The 20,135-nt window shown below is 41.3% G+C and overlaps 1 protein-coding gene across 1 annotated transcript; it reads left to right on the forward strand.

Annotated features, from left to right (window-relative positions):
• The first annotated feature begins 196 nt into the window (after positions 1-196).
• On the forward strand, positions 197-13,478 carry LOC139944627 (uncharacterized). Its single transcript, XM_071941719.1, has 8 exons — positions 197-284; positions 2,805-3,155; positions 3,884-4,249; positions 4,866-5,216; positions 5,648-6,025; positions 6,808-7,143; positions 7,722-9,898; positions 13,202-13,478. Exons 1-8 carry the CDS (start codon positions 197-199, stop codon positions 13,466-13,468), a joined length of 4,314 nt encoding a protein of 1,437 aa, XP_071797820.1. The 3' UTR covers positions 13,469-13,478.
• Positions 13,479-20,135: the final 6,657 nt, after the last annotated feature.

A 20,135-nucleotide genomic window follows, 5' to 3' on the forward strand; every position in this document is an offset into this window, starting at 1 on the left:
AGAGATAAAACAATCAGCAAACAATGCCGGGTGACAACAACACAGTTGGACTTAGACTTTAACCCCTCCATCCAGCTGGTTGACTGAGATTATACGTACCACTAGCCATTTCTCTATGCACTAGCGCTAACGTCTGGACAAGCTTTGTTTCGCCATTGGGATCTACACAATACAAGTTAGTTCAAAACACTTCAAGATGTTCATCTCTGTTCTACTTTCTCGACGTCTTGTCAACGTACTCATCAACCCGCTGTGTTTTCACTTCATGAAAGTACAAACGAAACGTATAGACTTCGTTTGTGCTGCGTGGAATTTTGTCGCCGCTCCGTGAATTTACAAATCACTCCCGCCCCTCCATGTGAGTACAAACAATAACGGTTTGCCCTTTAGAGATACTAACGTGAGTAAATTACTATTTTCTTTCTTTCTTTCAACATCATCTTCAACATCAAACACACACAACACTTACATATCCAGGCTATGTGTGTACACACCGATACGGATCGAAACTCACGAAAAAAATAGGTACGCGCCAAAAATTTGCGCACCGCGCCAAAAAATACGTGCGCGCCAAAATTGCGCACGGACAATTAGGTACACACGTGATTTTTTTGAGAATTAGGTACGCGTGATTCAGACATTACTACTTCTGTATACCAAATAAAGCAGCAGATTTAGCGATCGCTGTAGACTTGTGAACAAGTCGTTTTTAAAATATTGCGCCATGGTACTGGTAGCATTCAGACTCTTTCCTCGCAACACTGGCGATGTTCTCGCGAGACTGCTGTCACCGATGAGACTACTACTCTCGCGACTTTGGTCTGATTAGCGGGGAGCCGGGCTGCTCAAATTTCATACTTCCTAATAAACTGCTCCTAATAGATTGTTCTCGAGCTAAAGAGGATTTTTACACTTTTCATTAGTGCGAGACTTTTTCCCAGAAGGGTTATTTTATATAATACTTTACACCCGCAGTACGTCTCAAATCGCTTCCTTAGTACCCCTGGTCACTGGGCCATAAATTCACCCCTTAAAGGCACTGTGGACACTATTGGTAATTACTCAAAATAATTGTTAGCATACAAACTTACTTGGCAACGAGAAATGGAGAGCTGTTGATAGTATAAAACATTGTGTGAAACGTCTCCTTCTGAAGTAACGTAGTTTTTGAGACAGAGCCAGTTTCTCACTTCGAGACCTCAGTTGAGGTCTCGAAATCAAGCATCTGAAAGCACACAACTGTGCGTCAATGGTATTTTCATCCATTATTCTCTCGCAACTTCGACGACCAATTGAGTTCAAATTTTTACTGATTTGCTATTTTATGCAAATGTTGAAATACACCAAGTGAGAAGACTGGTCTGTGACAATTACCAAAGGCGTTCAGTGCCTTTAAACCATCTCAGCTCCATGTGAAATTGTATACATCCAGCGTTGCCAGATATGTAGCGCACTGAGCTAAATCAATCACAAGAACCATCTCTGCCCGATTTATCCCTCGGTGGAGAGAAGCAGTCATACTTGTTTCTTGCCCAGGGACACAACCCACACTCTCGAGTTTGATGCTCTTATCCACTCCGCAATGACACCCATGTATTCATCCAATGTAAGATGTAGCCCTACTTACTAATTCCAATTACTTCTACTTTTTGCAGTTCTGGTCAATGTTGTACCTGGATATACAATATTGTCATCTCTTAATCTTCTCCTATGTCTACCTATGTTCCCTTTCCCTGTCTGACGTTGCCCATCCATTATTACTTATGCCCATCTATTGTCATTTCATTGGGCAGTGTTGCCACGCCCATCTTCATTTAGCTTGTTTTATTTAACAAGGGAGTCAATGTGTGGTGAAGAGGTGAAGAGGTGTGGTGAAGAGGCCTGGTTCTTGATAATTTTAACGAGACGAAGTCGAGGTAAATTATCAAGAACCAGGCCTTGGCGGGTTAAAACCACTAGTTGAAAACCGATTCAACACACTTTGATTCCCATTCATAAACACCTTTTCGGTAAAAAACATCAACACTTTTTGATCAAAAAGTAAAATAAATGCAAAAATTATAATACACACAATACCCCTCCAGCTATGAAATGGTAAAGCCCTCCGCCGCCCTCCTCGGGTACACAACTCCTTATAAGGGATTGCTGTGCGCGGCGCGCGTATCGCGTGATGTGGCACAGCTGTTTTAGCCGTTGCTCTCGACCAATAGGAATGAAGAAACTGTCTTATAAGAACAGGTGCAAGCTCGCGTGTCATGCCCATGTTTCAACACTTTTTACTTGTCATAAACAAAGGTTTATACACACCCACGTGACGCGCTCTCCACCAATAGGAATAGCGAAACTGTTTTAGGTATTTATGAATGTACTTTTTATGCCACCTACTCCGTATTTCTTTCGTACTTCAGTGCGGTTAATCCTGGCTGTTATTGGGATATGTAGTAGTTGTAGGAAATTTTGCATTTGATAACCCCTTAATCCAAATGCAAAGAATGTAAACCAAACAGGAGTTTGCTTGAATTTCTTCCGAACGCAGTCCCTGTACTGGCTTTGTTCTGTATGCCGGCTTTGGAGAATGCGACCAGCACGACGTATGACGTGTTGACATCAGAGCATTCAATTAGCTAGAAGGCAGATGGGGACTGATGTTGATTGCCTTTTTGTGAGAGGCCAATCAAGTTTGCTCTTAGATTATTCACGGTTCATTTGTCTTGATATGTCATGGATCAAAAACTAAAGAGGAAATGAGAAACAAAATTAAGAAGAAAGTCTATAAAGAGAATAACCCAACTTTCAACTTCCAGGTTACGACGTTGACTGGGATGTGAGGTTGGAAGGCGGACCACGTATGAACGAGGGGAGGCTAGAGATCCGTCCACCGGGAGGGGAGTGGGGCACCGTGTGCCAGGCAACCAGCAACAATATCTGTGATCTACCAGAGAACCAAGACATGTGCTACCGACTGGGGTACGTAGGTACCTACTCTTTCGGAGCGGCAGGAGAGCAGTACGGGAAGGTGAATGGTCCCATTTGGTCCATGGGGGTACAATGTATGAACTATATGATGACTGCTAGACAGTGTTGGATGAGAGATTGGTCATTTCAACAGATGAGCTGCGATCATAGCTCCGACTGGGCTTTACTGTGCATTACAGGTGAGGCCCCTGAAAAAGATCTTGATATACAGGATACACATATCAGCCCAACGGCTACTTTACATTATGGCCCTGTCCTTTAAATTGAGAAGAGAATATACGTACAGTCAGAGTAAACAGGTTTTAGATGAAAACAACGTTAAAGAGCACAGGTACCCATTATGGGTGAAGAGAAGCAATTTGATAAAGCATCTTGCTGAAGGACACACTTATCACGACAGGGATTCGAACCCACATTCCGATGACCAGACCATTTCGATGACTAGCAACCAGAACTTGAATTCGATGCTCTCAACCGCTCAGCTACAACACCTTACTAGGATGGAAATGATTGTAAGGGATTGGTGTCGTGCCCGAGCGGTTAAGGGCACCGAATTCAACCTCTGGCGTTTTTGATCAGCAGAGTGTGGGTTCCAGAACAAGTTGTGACACTTGTATCCTAAAGCATGACACTGAACTATATAGCTTGGTCCTTCGGATGGGACGTATTAGCCGTTTTCCCCGTGTGTTGCGTAACTCACGCAAAAGGGCCGATGTACTTTCGGAAAGAGCAGGGGTCGCCCCGGTGGTTCTGGCTCTGGCTGTTGTATGCACCATATCACCTTGTAAACCATTACATGGTGCTATGTAAAAGGAGTAAATCTCATAACGTAGTCCCACGTGCCGTGCAGGAATTACAGCGCCCTAAGCATCACTGTTCTTCTATTTTTGTTTTCCCCGCAATGCAGAAACCATTCGACTGACAGGAGGCTGCACTGCTCGGGAGGGAAGGGTGGAGGTGAGCCTCGGTGCCGCTGGATGGGCAAGACTAAAACATTCGTGCTCCGGACATATCTCAAGAGCCGGGGCTGATTTGGTTTGTAAACATCTGGGATATCCTATGGCTATAGGGACTGGAAACCCGTGTAAGATCAACGAGCCAGACAATGAGCTCCCTGAAGTGAAGACTAAAAATTGTTTCACTGCAAGCGATACACTCCTGGAGTTTCTCCGAGGTACTCTGTTACATTGCGAGCAACAGGTCGATGAGTACGGCTCTGGCAGGGACATGGACGAATCCAGTGACAATGATTGGGAGTTAGCTTGTGCTTTTGGTAGGCCTAAACATCTTTTATTTAAAAATAGCCAAGCTTAAGTGCTTTACAGCAAGGACACCAATATTTATAAGCCCCCGCGGAAACATACCTTTCGGAAATACACCTTTCGGAAATACCCATTGCGAAGGCGCTAACTGTTGAATGAGGTGCAATGAGGTGTCTAGCTGATCGCAAGCCAGACCAGCAAGCAGCTTATTTCACGCCTAACACGTGTGAACCGAATAAATTTTGCGAAAAGGTCTGTTTTTGATGCATTATATAGTGCGCCACCAAGCGCTGCCCGCGGAGCAATCGCCATTTTAAAGTAAATCGTAATAAATCAAAACCGCGTTGTGTAAAACGGCCAAGCTTCACTTTTACTGTTTGTAAGAGTTGAACGCATGGTTCACGTGTTCCATAAACCTGATTAAGTAGTACTAAATTTGACATTATAATTTTTTCATGCCCATGCAGAATGTAAGTTTCATAGAATGACGTATTTGAGTACATGGAAGAAGGTGGCAGAGTCTTACACCAGTCGGGCACATGCAAGAAGTCACGATTTTAATAACACTGAATATTGCCCGACTACTAAACACAACTTTAAATGCGCATAATTTTGTTTTACTTCCAGATGATGAAGTCATTGCCACCAACGTTAAGTTGAATGGTTTGTTTGACATTCGTCTTATCAACGGCTCTTCACATTTAGTTGGTATCCTTGAATTGAGACGCAACGAGTCGAGCTGGGCACCAGCCTGCTTTTATGACAAAAGTAGCGAGAAAGTTCGAGAAATACCGGAAAACATTTGCCATGATCTTGGTCACAATTGCGCTTATAAATGGCAATTTGTTGAACCGAAGGAAAACCAGGGTCTGGAGCATATTTTCCTGGAAGATACTCGTGGAAACGTGTCATGGCTTGGGGTGGACAATCGCTGTTTCAGGCATGGTGGATTCAATCTTTACATCGAATGCATAACAGGTATTTTTTTATCACTTGTTAGTTTCCTTTTCTTGTATATGTAAAAAGCCCCATAGCACTATTTTTATGTTTTTAATGTGTCAACGTTTTAACTGTGTACACGAGCACTAAATTTACCCTTTTGGGGATCTAATAAAGATTAATTGAACTGTTATTTAAAACCGTTCATGTTCTCGATTGCACTTACCCTTATAAAAGTAATTAACACACTTAACTCCTCAAGACGTTTCAAAATAAATGGTGTTTCACAAAAAGAAGTACGCAAAATGTAGCGGGAAAACATTCACAAACCATAACCTTACATCGGCTTTTGTTAGTAAATCGGTTCCAGGTAATACAATTTATTCCTAAACATTATTGTGGTGATGACGTTAGATAAATTGGGTCAACATTGCAACAATGTTTTATTCTGTGTTTCTCCCACAATGCAGAAACCGTTCGACTGACAGGAGGCTGCACTGCTCGGGAGGGAATGGTAGAGGTGAGCCTTGGTGCCGCCGGATGGGCAAGACTAAAACATCTATGCTCCGTACATATCTCAAGAGCCATGGCGGATTTGGTTTGTAAACAACTGGGATATCCTATGGCTATGGGGACTGGAAACCCGTGTAAGATCAACGAGCTAGACGATGAGCTCCCTAGTCATGATTGTTACTCGTCTGACTACAGTACGCTTCTTGAGTATCTTGGAAGTACCGTGTTACGTTGCGAGAATCCAGTCGATCAGTACGACTACGAGAGCAAATGGAACCGGGACTGGGAAACTGACAGCCCCAGTGAAAGTGTTTGGGAGTTAGCCTGTGCTTACGGTAATTTGTCTAGAGAGAGCCAAGTCGTGATGCGTACAACTTAATAATGGTGCTTCTCATCTAAGCCGAAATTGAGTACTGATATGTTCAGAAAGATTTACACTTTAGTAGTTATTTTTACATTTCTTGCTCGGCTGAGTTTTTACGTACCAGGCATCCTCGGAAATTCAGTTCTTATTACAGTGCGCCACCAAGCGTTCACCTCGGACCAGGCCTTCTTTCACGGTGGATCGTCGAGAAAAACTTGACATTCCCCATAATTTGAAACAGTTCAAGTAAAACGTAAAACAAACTTGTGTACACGGGCCTGTGTACTTTTTATAGGACACACAACACAATGTCCGCAGATTTAGAGTAAACTGCAAAGTTTGAACTTGCTGAGCTGCTGTACTTGAAGTTCAAAAAAAGATAACGGAATTATTTGTTTGTCTCTATAGACAAAAATTATGTTAGCATGTAAAACGTTTTTCTTTTGTAGCTGGGTACTTTTGTAACTTACAAGTGCTTGGTAACTCTTAACTACGCACATTCTTGAAATGGTTAATATTTTTTACCCGACACATCTTTTAGTGAATATTCAAAATCATTTTCGGTGCAGATCCCGACAATTTTTATTATATCGTAATTTATGCCTCTTCCCAGCTAAAGTCTGTGACTTATTTATTTCTTTTCTCTATCAAATTCTCATTCTAGGATATCAAGGACACATGATGAACTGCCATGAGAGTGACATCAATTATCTACTAAACAAACCTTTCGTGTCGTGTTTATTTTATTTTTAGATGATGAGGTCATTGCTAACAACGTGAACTTGAATGATTTGTTTGACATTCGTCTTGTCAACGGCCTTTCGGATTTAATTGGTATCCTGGAATTGAGACACAACGAGTCGAACTGGGCACCAGCCTGCTTTTATGATGAAAGTAGCGTGAGAGTTACAGCGCAAAACGTCTGCAATGATCTTGGTCACAATTGCGCTTATAAATGGCAACTAGTTCAACCGAAGGAAAGCCAGGGTCTTGAGTATGTCTTCCATGAAGGAACTAATGGATGGCTTGGGGTGGAAAATCGCTGTCTCAGGCATGGTGGATTTAACCTTCACATCGAATGCAGTATAGGTAATTATAACTTAATTTAAATAACGTAATTATCGAGGGATCAGTGTATGAACATATGCTCTAACAGTTTCGTCTAAACTAAAGATGTGGTCGTAGAGACGGAGACTGGCACCTTACCCAGAGACCAGACTACCCTCAAGAGGAGCTTCAAATTGCGCCCGGTTTTTAACCATGAAACGTCTTTTGAAACAATGTAATTTTCACTTACTTACGTTCAAGTGAGTGAAAGATTTGTGTAAAATCAGATTTGCAAGCTCGTGGTTTGTTTTTGCTTTGGAATCTTGTTTGGCAAGATTTTATTTAAAAGATGTTTACGTTGCATCGGGTATATTAAGAGTATTTTTTTTGTACGCCGATGAGTGTAAAGCACTGTATGCTCGGTATTTTATTCCCGAGTCCTGTGAACAAATCGACAACAAAATTCGGTTAGGATTTGCACCCACGACCTTTGAGATTCTAGAGCAGATCTGTTATCAGCAGATGTCTTGACTCCGTGACACGTCGCATTGTAACTAAATGGAAATATAAATTACATTTGGATGCAAATAATTATTTTTAATTTGTCTTTTTTTTGGCAGAAATAACACTGAATAATGTAACAGTACACATCCTACCGGATCAGACTTGCCAAGGCCGTTGTGGCGACCTACCAACTCACAAACAATGCGGTTGTGATTTCATGTGCCACATCTTCAAGGATTGTTGCTTTGACATTGACATCTGCGTATTCCAAACAGCACCCGATTTCGAATCTCACCCGTTTCCGAACTTGGTGACTTTATTGCACAGCTCAGAATACTACGAGTGTTTATCGATGGATTCTCAACGCGGTAGCTATGAGTTGGTGAGTATCTGTCCTGATAGCTGGTCCAATGACACGGTGAGGTACCAATGCGAATCTCCACCTTATACACAACCAGTTCTGTATCTACCGCTGGATATACCCTTCAAGAACATCATGTGTGCCTACTGTCATGGGGTCGAACAGTTCTCAAAGATATCACCCAAAGAAGACGAGGGTACCAACGCAACCATTACTGTTCAGTCTTATTATGAAACAATGTTAGTTCCTTTAGGGAGTCATGGTTTTAACATGACTCGACCGTGTGTAGATGACGTCAATACATGTCTGAATGAAACACACGACCTGCAACAATCATGTCAAGGCTATAAAGCACAGTATTCTCGATATAAAAACCCACATTGCGCACTGTGCAATGGCGTCGACTTTATTTATGTATGCCAACTGCATTTGGCGATCCCTGAGTTACCTATTATATATACAGAAGACACTGAACTTGAAACTGAAGTCTTCATTAGCAAAGATCTACTCAACGGAATTCATACAGAACTTGTACTTGATAACGCAATAAGCCTTGTTGAGAAAAATGATGAGACTAACTGTTTGCGAGAACAATCCGTTTTAGAAGTTACAGGGTTGAATTCGAAACATGAGAGCGAGAATGGTCTTTCTGGTTTGGATTCCTTAAAGTGTATTGTATATGCAGTCGCTTATTCAAATCTGAACCTAGCTCTGCACTTTTCGTCTTCACTGCGGTCGTTACTAAATTCAGAACCTCAAGTGGAGAGGTCAGGGGTCACGGCTTCCATCGTAAGCCGGACGCTTTCGGAGATAGACGACTTTGCCGGGACGCTAGATAATGTTTTACGCGTTAAAGGTGAGGTCACACAAACCGACTGGGGATTCCAATGCGGCCTCGCAAAGGTATCACTGATCCATGAATGTTCAAAACAACCAACCAATGATAACACGAGCAACACCAAGAATGAATGTATTGATACCGAAGAAGGAGCCTCGATATCAATGAATATTAGTGGAGAGCTATTTGTATACGTCATTGATGACGACACACTCTTATCCCCTGTTAACATTACCACGACTATAGCATACGATGTTGTCTCAAACAATGTAGGGAAAAGAAAGTTCATCCGGTTTTGCGGAGAGCGAAATATTACCTTATCTTGCAAAACCTTGACAGATTTCAAGAGCATGTATTGGTACTCTACATATATCGAGAGCCCAGAAACAAACGCCACATTACCCAATGGGGAGACGATAGTTTGTTTTTCAAAGGCCCAGATGGATCTTTTCTCCATTACCGAGGAGATAGTGAACCTCGTGTGTTTCAGTCTCTCCTTAGCCGGGCTCTCAGCAACTTTGATCACATATTCTGTATTCTCTGTTCTGAGAAACGCTCAAGGCTTGGCTGTCATGAGTCTGTCCTTTGCCATCTTTATTGCCCAACTATCGTCAATTATTTCCCAAGTTGTTGTCAATCTTTCAGTTCGAGGTCTTTGCACTGCTGTTGCCGTCATCGCACATTATTTCTGGTTGTCGGCATTTGCGTGGATGGCGGCCATATCGTGGGATTTTATGCGCACTTTCTCGAGCATGTCTTCAGCCAAGACGACCAGCCTCCGGAAGTTCCGTCGCCTGTCTTTGGTTGCCTGGTGCTCACCGCTGCTGGTGATCATTCCTCATCTTATCTTGCATTTCTGCGAGTGCACTGGGCTTAATTTCAGCTACGGCAGTGAGGTTTCCTGCTGGATTGCAAGCAGGGAGGCGATCTTCATCATGTTCTGTGCACCAGTCATACTCTGTGTCTGCTTCAATGTAGTTTGTTTTGGCTGGACCGTCAGGTGTATCCGTTCGTCACAAAGAGCCTCGTCCATGGTCAAGAAAAAAACTTCAAGCTTCAAAGAAGCTTGGATTGAGCTTGCAATTTATATCAAGGTATGTATAGAAAACCAGGCGCTGCCGAAGATTCTGTCCCCCATGGGAAATTAGCGAGCTTTCGCAAGACCACGGTAGGGACACAGGACGGTAAAAAAATCAAGGCGTGTTTCTTTCTTTCCCAGGGAAGATAAAAACAACGTGTGCGTTATGGAAGAAAACTCCATGGCCTTACTGTCCCACTCGAAAGACGGAGTACGCTACATGTTAACGCATGGAGTTCGCATGGAGATGCAATACAAGTACACGTGTATAGAGAGGGCATTCTAGACACGCTTGGTTGGTTGCGCCCATGTAAGAAAGAAGGTACATGTACAACACGTACCATCTTTCCTGGGGGGAAAAATACGCTAAAAGGGATTACTGATTGTACATAATAGAAATCAGTGTAAGGGAGCAGGAAAGTCGATCGACGCATGCGCCAAACTGAAGTAGTGTCCGTCGTGTAGAGATTGGGAACGCTATATTGGTGAAACAACGTCCGGTCTGTATGACAACGGCGTGGTGTCGTTTGTACACGTTGTATGGTGTGGGAGCCTTGTGATAGACTTGATTCAAGCCCCGTTCTCGTGCGAGAGATCCTAAAAATCATATCCAATTTCAAAATATAGCTATTGTGGTTCCGATAATGGCCAGGCACAGGGGGGCTAGGTTGGGGAATGCTAACCTCGCAAAAGTTGTCTGATGTTTAGGCGATGGGACTGAAAATAAAAGGATTCTCACGAGACAGGGACTTGAATCAATTCTATATCACCATGCGGTCCTTACGGGAGCACTCGAGCGTGAGCATACAGACTACTGTGTTATGCTCTGTCCCGTCCTGTGTGCTCCGTGCCGAAAGTCGAAAGCTCGCTATTAAAATCGGATGGAAGAGGAGGATTCAAAAGAGGGCGCTATCAGAAGAAGTTTTACACAATTTACCAAATGAGGCGACAGAGTCTCCGGGGGGGGGGGGGGGGGGGGGGGGGACTCACATAATCTCCCGACACACCGCCAACTGCTATACAGTGCGTGCACCGCAAAGTTTTGTGCGAACTATGCCTTCTTGAAAGAGTTGTCAATTTTTTCCTTGCAGGAGAGTATGTAACAATAAATTGATTGATTTGTCGTTTAATTCCAAAAAGGACAAATCTCATAAACCCTGGAAAGGGTAACAACAATATTTGAGTATATAAATACGGAGGAGTTTAGCAAAATGATGATAATGACGATAAAGGGTTTTTGTTGTCTTGTATGTCAAGTTTTTGGCCATGACATGATCATTTTCGTGAAATTGTTTAACTGACTTTCAAAAACCACATCACATGCAGCAAGTAATATTTTAAGGAAGCTTTCTACTATCTTTATCTTTAAAGTCATCTGGAAGTGGTATTTTGTCAAAACAAAGCTTTTGCTCACTAAAATTATGTGTTTTGATGAGTGTTATATGAATAAACAATCAACTAAGGTTTACAAAAAAAGTTTCCATGCTGTTTACAAAAAAGCCCGACCCGAGGGGGCGCTGTTCGTTGCGTCAATCGAGGCGCGAGGAATCGCATGCAGTGCCAACATGCACAACATAGTGACGCTTGGCGCAAGCTAAAAACATGCCCTCAAAGTTGAAACAATACCTGAAAATCAGGTATTATGAGGTTTGTCCCTTTTGGAATTAAACGATAAATCAATCAAGTGTTACATACTGACCTGCAAGGAAAAATTTGACAACCGTTTCAAGAAGGCATAGTTCGCACAAAACTTTGCGGTGAATTCGTCCAAAATGGCGTTTGGATAGTGAATATTTTTATCTCGGTTTCATCCCTCGATCGTCCTCGGTCGGCCATCTCCTTACCAATATATTACGAATACAATATTATGAATGCTTACCAGCGTTTGCCAATGCCTTTACGAACGTTGCCAACGCTTACGCACGCTTTACCAATGTTACCAATGCTTACGAAAATCGACGGCGAATGACCGTCTTCGCTACATTCGCTGAAATTTAGAAACCAGTTTCTCAATTGACAAATCTTCGTAAAGAGGTTAGGGAATAATTTGTAAACAATCCGAAATTGTTACCAACGCTTATAAAGACACGGCGAATTATTACGAAGTTTGAGCGATTGTTAAATATTTCCGCTCGTAAGCACATTCGCTAGCATTTTCTCCCCAGTGTGAGAGTAGCATTAAAGGCAGTGGACACTATTGGTAATTACTCAAAATAATTATTAGCATAAAACCTTACTTGGTAACAAGCAATGGGGAGAGGTTGATAGTAAAAAAACATTGCGAGAAACGGCTCCCTCTGTAGTGGAAAAATTTTCAAAAAAGAGGTAATTTTCCACGAATTTGATTTCGAGACCTCAGATTTAGAATTTGAGGTCTCGAAATCAAGCATCTGAAAGCACAAAACTTCGTGTGACAATTGTGTTTTTCTTTCATTATTATCTCGCAACTTCGATGACCGATTGAGCTCGAATTTTCAGAGGTTTGTTATTTTATGCATATGTTGAGATACAGCAAGTGAAAAGACTGGTCTTTGACAATTACCAATATTATCCAGTGTCTTTAAGAGAGTGACGAAATACCGACCGAACACTGATTTGAGGAAGGAATTGATTTAGATTCCACTGATAAGAAGGACTATAGTCAACAAGGTTCACGTTGTTCCTCGTTATTTTGGCACTATTGGGGATTTGAATTCATTGTTCCATTGTTACGGAGACGACCCCTATTAATAAAACCTTTAAAGGAACACGTTGCCTTGGATTGGTCGAGTTGGTCTTTGAAAAGCGTTTTGTGACCGTTTGTTATAAAATGCATATGTTAGAGAGATGATGTAAAAGTAGAATACAATGATCTACACAAATATGCCTCGAAATTGCGTGGTTTTCTTTTTACCTCGTTGTATATCACGGTCGGCCATTTATGGGAGTCAAAATTTTGACTCCCATAAATGGCCGACCGTGATAGTTCGCGACGTAAAAAGAAAACCGTGCAATTTTGAGTGATACTTGTGTGGATCATTATATTCTACTTTTAAAACATCTTTCTTACCATATACATTTCATAACAAACGGTTTCAAACGCTTTTTATACACCAACTCGTCCGATCCAAGGCAACGTGTTCCTTTAATGATGCCCCAATAAGATGTTCATTTCACCTCTGGATTGTGTTTTCATCATTACGACAAAATTATACAAATTGTTTTGCTAAATGACAGGATTACGAAAACAAACTGCTCGAACTTGGGGGCGGAACTATTTCTTTCAACAGTTGTGGTCTCTATGGAAATACTTCCCATTCCATTTTTATTTTTATGCTAGATCTCAAGCTTGATGGGGTTTGCCTGGATCATTGGTTTCGTCGCCATGGCTACTGATGTCGTCATCCTTTGGTACCTCTTTGCGATCTTTAGTTCTCTCCAGGGTGTCTTCATCTTTTGTTCGTTCGCATTTACTGGCCGAGTGAGGGCGATGTGGCTCGCGAAGCTCCGTAGTCGCTCTCGAGAGCAAGACCTGCCCTCCCCTACAGGGTCGAACCAGAGGCCCTCTATCGACAGTAGATTGAAGATCACAGAAACAAAGATGTAGACGGATGATTAATTTGTGACCAAAATGGAGAATGGAGTGACAAAATGACCATAATTCACTAGAGGGAGGAGAGTGAGAAATGAGATTACAATTTGTTATTGTTAAATTTGAACATAAGGCTTTATGTAAGTCTTGACAGGTAGACCGTGGGATGATGCTCCAAATTCTGCTTTTCAGTGCTCTACCCTACACAACTACTTACATTTGGTCTCAAAATTTGAAGAAAATTCAACTTACCACCCAAAAAGAGTCGTCAAGCACAAAACTTGCACAGTATGGATTATTCGCGAAATGAAGCACAATAATACAGCGAGAATAAAATAATGGCTGAACGTGCAACAAAACTTCGTCCTGTGTGAAGGGAAGAAAGTTGCGAAGATCGGCTCGTTTTATGTTACATGAAAACAACATAAATTTAATCCGAGCTAGTTCGGGAAAATAGTTATCGCTGGCAGGAGTTCGTTGGCCCAGCAGTGGTTAGGAAAAACATCATGATCATCATGACATGTGAAAATGTGTATGCTTGGACGCCATGGATGATGACATGACAGCGACCTACAAAAGACAAGACCTTCCGATCCAATTTCACCAGAAAGCACAGCGGCAGCTGCTGGTTGGAGTACCGTGGATGTACTAGTGGAAGTTGAAGGTATTTAGGCAACATTTCTTTCCAGAGTAAGTTGTGCTTCAATTCGAAGCAAAGCAGTTAATCATTTTTTTTTTTTTTTTTTTGTCAAGTCATGAAGTTAAACAAAATGAAATGCTCCGATCTCTCAAATATATGAAACGTGCAGGTAGTAGGAGAAACAAAGAAATGCAGAAACTAATCTGAGAAAGCTAAAGAAGAACAAAAATTGAAGGTAAAAAAAAATAACTTGTTCATTACTCTCGTCCACCAGAAGAAATACTGTGCGTAACCTTCTAACCTTTTTTTCTTTTGTTTTCAGGAAAACGAGAGAAAAAACTCAAATGAATATATGGTTAACTGTTGGTATTTGTGAACAGGACCAGTATCCCTATTAAATAAAAAAATCTATATATAAAATCTGTGTAAATTTTTGCAAGAATTTGCTACAAGATAATGAAAAGTTCAAAGTATTGGGTAAAAATGTTCTCTTTATATCAAAAGCTTTCCAGTGCTCTTTATCATACGTTTTGTATGGATTGACCTTTAGTAGTTGGGCACAAGTTGACTAGGGTATGAGGGCATGCCACTTGGATATGAGAAATTCATACTGCCTAAATAAACTTTGGATTGGATGTGTACTACAATTAAGGAACAATGAGTTGATCTACCTTCACCAAAACTGTACATGTTTGCTTTTCCTACAAATTGTTTTTATTTTGTGTACTGTCTGTTCAGTCATTGAGTATGCTTTTATAATTCGCTTGCAGAACGCGAGAATAGTGATGCCATTAGCAACGAGACAACTGAAGGTGAACCACGATCAAAAGGTTGCTACGCTCTGACACTGGTGATTCTGAAACGCCTCAGCTGAACGTGCTCCCCGAACAGTGTATCATGCAGATTGAAGAAGAAAGTATGTAAAGGAAAATATCACACAGCAGATGTTCCTGTCAACAAATCAATTTCCCCTGCACAGACTTATGCTTTTGTGCCAGTTGCGGAGTGGCTTCAAAGGACTCGGACGGGGATGTTTATTCTGATGATAACTAATTTAAACAAAATGTTGTCTGAATCATCATTTTCAATAGAAAAGTAGAAAAAATAAGAAGAGAATTCTGCACAAGTACAATGTGTAAAAAGTAAGCTTTTGGCTTACCAAAATATAAACCTTAAAATAAATGTGGAACAATTTATTTGAGAATTGAATTAACCCATCAGTTACTGTGGTACCAGAAAGACAGTTTGGGAACTAGATTTATATTATTTTCATTCAATTTTGTAAAATCTTTATATCTTTGAAATTGTTAACGGCCCTGTCACACCATGGTGTATCGCCTTAACGTATGCCGGCGTATAGGCCTACAGAAACTAGTTCATGAGTACCCAACTTCCCAGAATCGCATCCATAGCGTACTGAACGTATACAAAGCGTATGACTAATGAATTGATAGCGTATCACTAACTTAAAATGAAGTTATGTATGTTACATGTGGATACGTGAGAATACGTCAAGACTTTTTGGGGATACGCCAGGCATAGGTTAAACGGCACATAAACGGATTAATTATTGTTTTAAATTGAATTGCGTGGGGGAATTTAAAAGGGTCTTTTCAAGAAAGTAACATAATTCATCATGATAACAATGAGTATTGTACTAGAAATGTGTCATTATGATATGAAGAGAAGAAATTAAAAAAATCTTAATGTCAACAATATCCTTTTTTTGTCAAGTTCATTCATTCAATCGATTACAATTTAATTAAGGCCTGTCTAAGCTCTGAAAACTTAGTAAATGACCAAAATGAGGCCCAGAAAGTTTGTTAGTGACATTAATTTGAAACAATTGAAATAACTCAATTGGGGAAATGATTGATGTCCAGGGATGTTAAATAATTAATCTGGGAGAAAAGAGCTTGAAAACCTGTAAATGAAAGCAAAATAAATAAGCCAGTATATTTTCCCCATTCGTTTGTGCACTTGGTGATTTGCCCATAGAGTTTGTGCATAGTTCTCCAGTTTTGACCAATAGAGGGCGCTATTTTTCTATAATTATTTTCTAATTAAAATAACTCATTACTGTGCAAGTTTTGCCCTTGACGACTTTCACATGTTATTCAGGACTACCATTAGAACATCTGGGGAAAAATTCAGGTAGTTGCAGAGGGTAGACCACAAAACTCGAAAACTAGAGCCCTTTTTGATGATCATCCCACGGTCTATAAAAGTATATTTTAGTATGAACAAGTATATTTCTATCAATTTGTAAATATTAAAAATATAGACTAATTAACAAAGTAACTGTCGCTGTGTTATGAGGTCCGGTTTGGCACTCAGGTGAATCAGCCCCCCCCCCCCCACCCGGAGCATAATATGTGTCCCCCCGCCCCCCGCCCCCCCCCCCCCCCCCCCACTATGGCGAACTATGTTCAAACTAGGTCTAGCGCCCTCTGTTGAATCACCCGCCCTACACAGCTCGTGTTTAGTTTCCATAATGGGGGACACAGAATCCCATGCGGGCGAAATTCCCTGAGACGCCGACTAATCTCGAGGTTGGCTGATCGATGTACTTTATCCATGGTTCAAGTTTGTTGTGTTTATATTTACAGTTGTATGCAAAGTGTTTAATAGTGTGTGTGTTAGATTGGTAAAGTTTGTACATGTAATGCAATAGAGCTGAATAACTTGTAGTAGAGAGCATTCGTTGGTACTGTGTTTAGAGTCTTGTTAACATATGTATAGCACTTTATACACCCGAAGGCGTCTCATAGTGCTTAAACAAACAGTATTTTATGCAAGGTATGGGACTAAGTTTGAATTATGAGATCTACTCATTTCACATGGCACCATGTAATGATTTAGAAGTTGCTGTGGCGTAACATTATGCTGCCAATTCAGACAGGAACAACGGGGAGAACCCGCTTTTTGATAAGTGCATGGGTTCTTTTACGTGCGTTAGACAACACACGGGACCAATTATTAGTGCCCTATTTAATAAGGCCCTGTCACACCTTGACGATTCAGTCATTCTATGCCGACATATGCACACATTTCTCTAAAACGTTTGCATATGCTGAACAATCGAGGGACTTTTCAATTTTGAGATACAAAGTATACGCGTGTGAACGTGTGCCACCGATCGTATAACTTACCTACAACTCATGCGGAACTTATGAGCCACACGCTGGCATACGTCGAGAATGTTTGTGCATGCACACAATTTCTCGACGACCTCGCCTTGCAACGACGTATATCAGCGTGTTTCTAACTTATACAAAAATTACCCATATCTAATACGACGTATGACAATTTTGGCGAATACAGTGGCGTATACGTCGAATAAGTTTTGGGTAAGTTTTGTTTAAGTTAGGAGCACGCTGAAACACGCTGATGATCGTCGTTGTAAGGAGAGGTCGTCGAGAAATGGTTTGCATGCACAACAATTCTCGACGTATGCCAGCGTGTTGTTCATAAGTTCCGCATAGGTTGTTAGTAAGTTATACAATCGTTGACACACGTTCACACGTGACGTCACTTGTAAGTTACTCTAAAGTCGACATATGTCGAGATAATTAATGTCCCGCGAACCCAAAACTTATTAAATTCTAACCTGAGTTACGGGCTTTGAACCTATGTCAAAGGTACTTGCCGTGTTCCGGACGACCACAGAACTTACTGCACGTGTTTCTAACTTACAGCTACCGTATAATGTCGCAATGGCAGCGTTTATGGGAATCGGTATATACATATTGGGTTTGCAGGGTGATTCTACGATTTAAAGTGCCGTTAGTTTTTCAATCGTTGAGAGACACCCTCTTTTGTAGGCACTGCATGTGATCGTCGGCAATACGCTGCCGCACGCTGTGCAGTAGTTAGACTATCGTATGACATAAGTTGTGAACGCTGGCAACACGCTAAGCATTCGTTATGGAAACGTTCTATGTAAGTTACTATGGTATGCATACGTCCAATTCGTTATGAATACGCTTTGTATACGCTAAAATGTGAAAATATCAATCGACGTTCAGCGTATACCAACGTTTGAGAAATTTGCATACGTCGGCATACACTGACTAAAATGTCAAGGTGTGACAGGGCCTTTAATTAAAGAAATGACTTGGGATACCAGTTGTAGCAATGGTAATTTGTATGAAATTATGGCTTGTAACGTATTATGAGCAAAAGTTTGTTGTGCTTAGCAAGTGTTTGTGCTTACAGGGAGGTTTTATCAAATTGGACCAAGGTCAGTCCACACTGCACTGCCTTAACATTGATAATTACCTTTAACTCTATTTACAGGGTTCCGCGCATGTGTTTAAGAAATGTTCACTACAAGTAAAATTGTGTGGAAGCTTTTTGTGAGAGAAAAAAAAGAAGTTAATATCGACATGGTATAATTTTTGCATACGAATAATATTGTGGAATTAAATACTCAAGTTTATTGAGTTTTTCTTTTGCGTAAAATGATAAGTAATGTATAAACAGTTTATCTCATAAAATTCTCTGTATTTTTGAGTGTCTTTTTAAATATAAACTACATAATATTAATATTTATTTAAGTTATTTCTTGTACCTTATAGTGCTAACTGTATGTATGTTATCAATATTTATCTATGTAAAATATACCGCCCCTCGGGTTGTTTTGTTTCGAATCTGCATGTCAATAAACCATTTTAATTCAAACGAACTCAAAGTTTTCAAGACGTGCAGTTTGTGATGGTGTTAAATACAGTCATTGACAACAAAATGTTTCAGTAGACTTTGGTTCATAGTCAATCGAACCAAGCATCGTGATTGATCGTATCCGGTCGATGATGTTCGGAATGCCGAGTCAGTGGACATAGTAGTACTACTGATCTTAGCCTGAACGTCTGACGTCTATCTTCGAGGTTCATGAATAGCGCCAGAGACCGCCTGCATCAAAAACCGGCGTGTAGTTTGACCTTTGACCTCCCGCATTTCACACAGGGTGCGTTCGATTAGCTTCCCTGGGTCGACCCCAGTGTGCTCATCCAGGTGGCGTATTTTATTTTTTTCAGGACGAACGTGGGCACTGATAATTACCCCACGTTCGTCCTGGAAAAGTCGCCCCTTTTTCAGGACGAACGTGTGCAGATATTAACCCACGTTCCACCTGGGAAAAAAATACGCATCATCACGTGACCCTTCTCTAGGTGACGTCAGTGCACCTCGGGTCAGCCCAAGTGACCCTATCCACAGCCCCAAGTGACCCTATCCACACTTGGGGCTGACCCGAGGTGCACTGACGTCATGTGTATTTTTTTTCTAGGTGGCGTTCGTCCTGAAAAGAATATGCGACTTTTCCAGGACGAACGTGAGGTAATTATCAGTGCCCACGTTCGTCCTGGAAAAAATAAAATACGCTACGTGGATGAGCACACCGGGGTCGACCTAGGGAAGCTAATCGAACGCACCCATAGAGATACGTACGCGACGACAGGCGGGGCGGCAGTACTGCATGTACTGTTTTGGCATGGAAAGCTCTGTTCACTGCACGTATCCAATGATATCATTGTATCCAATGTAATCACTGGATCAGGGCCCAATTTCATAGAGCTGCTTAAGCACAAAATTTTGCTTAAGCGAAAAAATCCTTGCTTAGTAAAATCAGATTACCGGCCAAGACTCCACTCAATTGTTAAGCTAAGTAAACAACAGCTAAATGTCAGTCACAAGCAATGTAGATGACATGAAATTTTGGCCAGTAACATGTGTAAAATAAGCGAGCTATCTTCGTGATGAAGCAAATTTTTGGTTAAGCAGCTCTATGAAATTGGCCCCTGGCGGCGGGGACCTGTCTTTTCCCAGTCTTCTGAGCTCGCTCAAAGGGAGACTTTCGAACGCTAGGTGGTAGCAGACTTGGCTACATTTCGCGTATTTCAAAGGGTGCATTCGTTTAGGCTGGTATTGGTTTTCAGTGATTTCATTGCGTGATGGATACAATGATTGATTGGGGATAAAATTTGCGGTGACGTATTCAAGCTTTCCATTTTTTTAAATCTGTATTTTTGTTGGTCCGAG

This window comes from Asterias amurensis, chromosome 1 (assembly GCF_032118995.1).
Source record: "Asterias amurensis chromosome 1, ASM3211899v1".
NCBI lineage: Eukaryota > Metazoa > Echinodermata > Asteroidea > Forcipulatida > Asteriidae > Asterias > Asterias amurensis.